At 56.6% G+C, this 5,000-nt stretch overlaps 1 protein-coding gene across 1 annotated transcript in view; it reads left to right on the top strand.

Annotated features, from left to right (window-relative positions):
* The window catches only part of LOC125036741, a 273,718-nt gene that overhangs the window by 226,515 nt on the left and 42,203 nt on the right, over nucleotides 1–5,000 (top strand). The window contains exons 8-9 of the mRNA XM_047629596.1: nucleotides 3,375–3,561; nucleotides 4,654–4,804. Of these exons, the coding sequence (XP_047485552.1) occupies nucleotides 3,375–3,561; nucleotides 4,654–4,804 (338 nt within the window). The remainder of the gene's footprint in view (nucleotides 1–3,374; nucleotides 3,562–4,653; nucleotides 4,805–5,000) is intronic.

Consider the following 5,000-nt stretch of genomic DNA (forward strand, 5'->3'; position numbering starts at 1 on the left):
CACCTCCTCCCCAACCCACCTCCTCCCCACCCCACCTCCTCCCCACTCACTTCCCTCCTCCCCACCCCACCTCCTCCCCACTCACTTCCTTCCTCCCCACCCACCTCCTCCCCACTCACTTCCCTCCTCCCCACCCCACCTCCTCCCCACTCACTTCCCTCCTCCCTATCCCACCTCCTCCCCACACCACCTTCTCCCCACTCACTTCCCTCCTCCCGACCCCACCTCCTCCCCACTCACTTACCTCCTCCCCATCCCACCTCCTCCCCACTCACTTCCTATCTCCCCACCCACCTCCTCCCCATTCACTTCCCTCCTCCCCACCCCACCTCCTCCCCACTCACTTCCCTCCTCCCTACCCCACCTCCTCCCCACCTCACCTCCTCCCCACCTCACCTCCTCCCCACTCACTTCCCTCCTCACCACATCACCTCCTCCCCATTCGCTTCCCTCCTCCCCACCCCACCTCCTCCCGACTCACTTCCCTCCTCCTGCCCCATCTCCTCCCCACCCCCCCTCCTCCCTACTCACTTCCCTCCTCCCTACCCCACCTCCTCCCCACCCCACCTTCTCCACACTCACTTCCCTCCTCCCCACCCCACCTCCTCCCCACCCCACCTCCTCCCCACCCCACCTCCTCCCCACCCCACCTCCTCCCCACTCACTCCCCTCCTCTCCACCCCACCTCCTCCCCACTCACTTCCTTCCTCCCCACCCACCTCCTCCCCACTCACTTCCCTCCTCCCCAACCCACCTCCTCCCCACCCACTTCCCTCCTCCCTACCCCACCTTCTCCCCACCTCACCTCCTCCCCACTCACTTCCCTCTTCCCAACCCCACCTCCTCCCCACCCCACCTCCTCCCCACTCACTTCCTATCTCCCCTCCCACCTCCTCCCAATTCACTTCCCTCCCCCCCACCCCACCTCCTCCCCACCCCACCTCCTCCCCACCCCACCTCCTCCCCAACCCACCTCCTCCCCACCCCACCTCCTCCCCACTCACTTCACTCCTCCCTACCCCACCTCCTCCCCACCTCACCTCCTCACCACACCACCTCCTCCCCACTCACTTCCCTCCTCCCCACCCCACCTCCTCCCCACTCACTTCCCTCCTCCCCGCCCCATCTCCTCCCCACCCCACCTCCTCCCCACTCACTTCCCTCCTCCCTACCCCACCTCCTCCCCTCCCCACCTCCTCCCCACCCCTCTCCCTCTCCACCCCACTCCCCTTCCCACCCCACTTCCCTCCTCCCCACCCCACCTCCTCCCAACCCCATCTCCTCCCCCCCCACTCCCCCCCCCCATCCCACTTCCCTCCTCCCCACCACACTTCCCTCCTCCCCACCCCACCTCCTCCCAACCCCATCTCCTCCCCACCCCACTCCCCCCCATCCCACTTCCCTCCCTAACATGCACGCTTTGTTAAACGTCCGTCTCGTCTCTTTAAACTTCTCTTGCTTGTCCACACTCACTTCCCTCCTCCCCACCCCCCCTCCTCCCCACCCCACCTCCTCCCCACCCTACCTCCTCCCTACTCACTTCCCTCCTCCCCATCCCACCTCCTCCCCACTCCCTTCCTTCCTCCCCATCCCCCTCCTCCCCCCTCACTTACCTCCTCCCCACCCCACCTCCTCCCCACTCACTTCCCTCCTCCCTACCCCACCTCCTCCCCACACCACCTCCTCCCCACTCACTTCCCTCCTCCCAACCCCACCTCCTCCCCACTCACTTACCTCCTCCCCATCCCACCTCCTCCCCACTCACTTCCTATCTCCCCACCCACCTCCTCCCCATTCACCCCCCTCCTCCCCACCCCACCTCCTCCCCACCCCACCTCCTCCCCACTCACTTCCCTCCTCCCTACCCCACCTCCTCCCCACCTCACCTCCTCCCCACTCACTTCCCTCCCCCCCACCCCACCTCCTCCCCACCCCACCTCCTCCCCACCCCACCTCCTCCCCACTCACTTCACTCCTCCCTACCCCACCTCCTCCCCACCTCACCTCCTCACCACAACTCCTCCTCCCCACTCACTTCCCTCCTCCCCACCCCACCTCCTCCCCACTCACTTCCCTCCTCCCCACCCCACCTCCTCCCCACCCAACCTCCTCCCCACTCACTTCCCTCCTCCCTACCCCACCTCCTCCCCACCCCACCTCCTCCCCACCCCACTCCCTCTCCACCCCACTCCCCTTCCCACCCCACTTCCCTCCTCCCCACCCCACTTCCCTCCTCCCCACCACACTTCCCTCCTCCCCACCCCACCTCCTCCCAACCCCATCTCCTCCCCACCCCACTCCCCCCCATCCCACTTCCCTCCCTAACATGCACGCTTTGTTAAACGTCCGTCTCGTCTCTTTAAACTTCTCTTGCTTGTCAGTATCAATTCTTCTTGGGCTGTTGTTTTGTTTTGTTTTGTCTTGTTTTGTATTAATTTCGTTTTGCTTATTTGGGGCTTCTTATTTGTTCTTTGTTGTTGTTCTCTTTTGACCCTTTCTTGTTCGTTCTTTCTTCTTTTTTTTCTCTGCTTTTTCTTCTCTGTGTGTGTGTGTGTGTGTCTGTCTGTCTCTCTCTCTCTCTCTCTTTCTCTCTCTCTCTCTCTCTCTCTCTCGCTCTCTGTCTCTCTCTCTCTCTCTCTCTCTCTGTCTCTCTCTCTCTCTCTCTCTCTCTCTCTCTCTCTCTCTCTCTCTCTCTCTCTCTCTCTCACTCTCTCTCTCTCTCATCCATTACCCCTTTTCTATCTCCCTTCTTCTCTTCCTTCTCCGACTTTCTTCCTTCTTCTCTCGTCTTTCTCTACTCAGACCCCTCCTTTTCCTTTCCTCTCTCCTCCTTCCCTCCTCTTTCCTTCCCTCTTCTCCTCCTCTCATTTTCCCCTCCTTCTCATCTTCTATCCCCTTCTGCTTCTCTCTCTTTCTTTTGCCCTCCACACATTTTTCCTCCTTCCACTCCTTCCCTCTCTCCTTCCCTCCCTCCTTCTCCTCTCCTGCCCCCTTTCCCTCTCTCAATCTCCCTTCTATCTTCTCTCCTTCCCTGCCTTCTTTTCCCCTCCTTCCCTCACTCCTTCTCCCCTCCTCCCCCCTTCCCTCTCTCAATCTCCCCTCTGTCTTCCTTCCATCCCTCCCTCCTTCTCCCCTCCTTTCCTCCCTCATTCTACCCCCCCCCCCCCTCTCTCAATCTCCCCTCTATCTTCTCCCATTACCTTCCCTCCTTCTCCCCTCCTTTTCCCCCCTTCTTCCCCCCTTTATCTTCCCTCCTCCCCCCCCCCCCTTCTTCTCCCCTTTATCTTCCCTCCTACGCCCCCCCTCGCGCGTATGGAAAATGGCAGCTGCAGCCACGCTTTTAACTCCCCGCGTCTCCCCCTCTCCCAATCAAGGCTGGACAAGCTGGCCAACAAGACGTGCGCCGCAGGATCTCAGGACCGCAGGAGCGCCAACGCACACCAGGGGATCCGCGGAGACACGCCCGCGCGCCCACGCCCTCACCGTACCCACGTCGAAGAGGACGCCGAAGGAGTGGCTCAGGATGAGCTGGCATATTTCCCCGCCGAGGAGGAGGATCAGGTGAGGGAGGGATGGATTTGAGGGTGTGTGTGTAGATACTCACATTCAGATAGACGCACATACACGCACAAGCACACAAGCACACGCACACGCACACGGACACGCACACGCACACGCACATGCACACGCACACGCACACGCACACGCACACACACACACACACACACACACACACACACATATATAAATATATATATATATATATATATATATATATATATATATATATATATATCTGTGTATGTATAAACTCATGTGTGTATAAGTATATAAATATATATGTGATGCAATTTCATGGAATATTTGTTTTAAATGATGATATATTTACTAATTAGTTTAAATTCAGATATCGTGTTAGAAGTGCAAAAAATGAGGAATAATTAGAGATGAATAAATAATATCTCGCTAATGAAATACAATTATCCTTCTTCCTTCCTTTCTCTCATTATTTTCCATCCTTTCTGTCTTTTTTGCATCGTTTACCATTTTACTTTTCACCTTTTCTTACCATTCTTCCCCCTTTTCTTTCTCAATTTTCGTTTTTCTTTCTCATCTTTCTCTTTTCCTCTCCTTCTTCCTCATTCTCTTTTCCTCTCCTTCTTCCTCATTCTCTTTTCTTTCCCTTCCCACCATCTTCTTCCTTTCCTTTTTCACTGTGTCTCCCTCCTCTCATACTTCTTTCCCTCCTTCCACCTTCTTTTCCCCTTTCTTCTTTCGTCTCTCTATTCTCTCATTTCTCTTTCCACTCTCGTTTCCTTTCCTTCTTCCATCTCTCTTCTCTCTTCCCTCCCTCCCTTCCTCTTTCCCCCTTTCCCTCCCCCTCACTCCCTTCCCCCCCTTCCTTCCCTTCTTCTCCCCCCCCCCTCCATTCCTTCCCGTCTTCTTCCACCCTCTTTCCTCGTTTCTCCTCCTCCCCCCCTTCCCTCACATCTCCTCCCACTCCTTCCCTTCCTCATTCCCCCTCCCCTCCCTTCCCTTCTCCTCCTCCCCTCCCTTCCATCGCTTCTTTTCCTTCTCTTCTCCCTTCCCCTTCTCTCCTCTCCCTTTTGCCTCTCTTCTCCTTCCCCCAACCTTCTCCCTCCCCCCCACCAGGTTCCAACAAGCGGGTCCTCGGGAGAGCGTGTGAGGACCTGGCTCATCCGTGAGAGTGGGCGGCCCGTGACCGAGGTACAGACCCTCAACCTCGGCATGGTCAGTCGCCTTGCTTCCGAGATCGCGAAGCAAATGGCCGAAGGTGATCTAGGTAAGGTGGACATTCAGGTTCGGTCACTGTAAAGTAAATAAAATTGGTAATAGTAGATATTGTTATTGTCTAACGTTTTTTTTTGTGTTTGTTTGGGTTATTGTGATTGCTATTGCTGTTCTTGTCTTTTTTTTTGTTTTGTTTTTTTTGCTTACTTGTTAGGGAAAAAGGAAGAAAGAAAGAAAAAAATGCTTTT

The sequence above is a fragment of the Penaeus chinensis genome, chromosome 21 (assembly GCF_019202785.1).
Source record: "Penaeus chinensis breed Huanghai No. 1 chromosome 21, ASM1920278v2, whole genome shotgun sequence".
NCBI classification, from domain to species: Eukaryota; Metazoa; Arthropoda; class Malacostraca; order Decapoda; family Penaeidae; genus Penaeus; species Penaeus chinensis.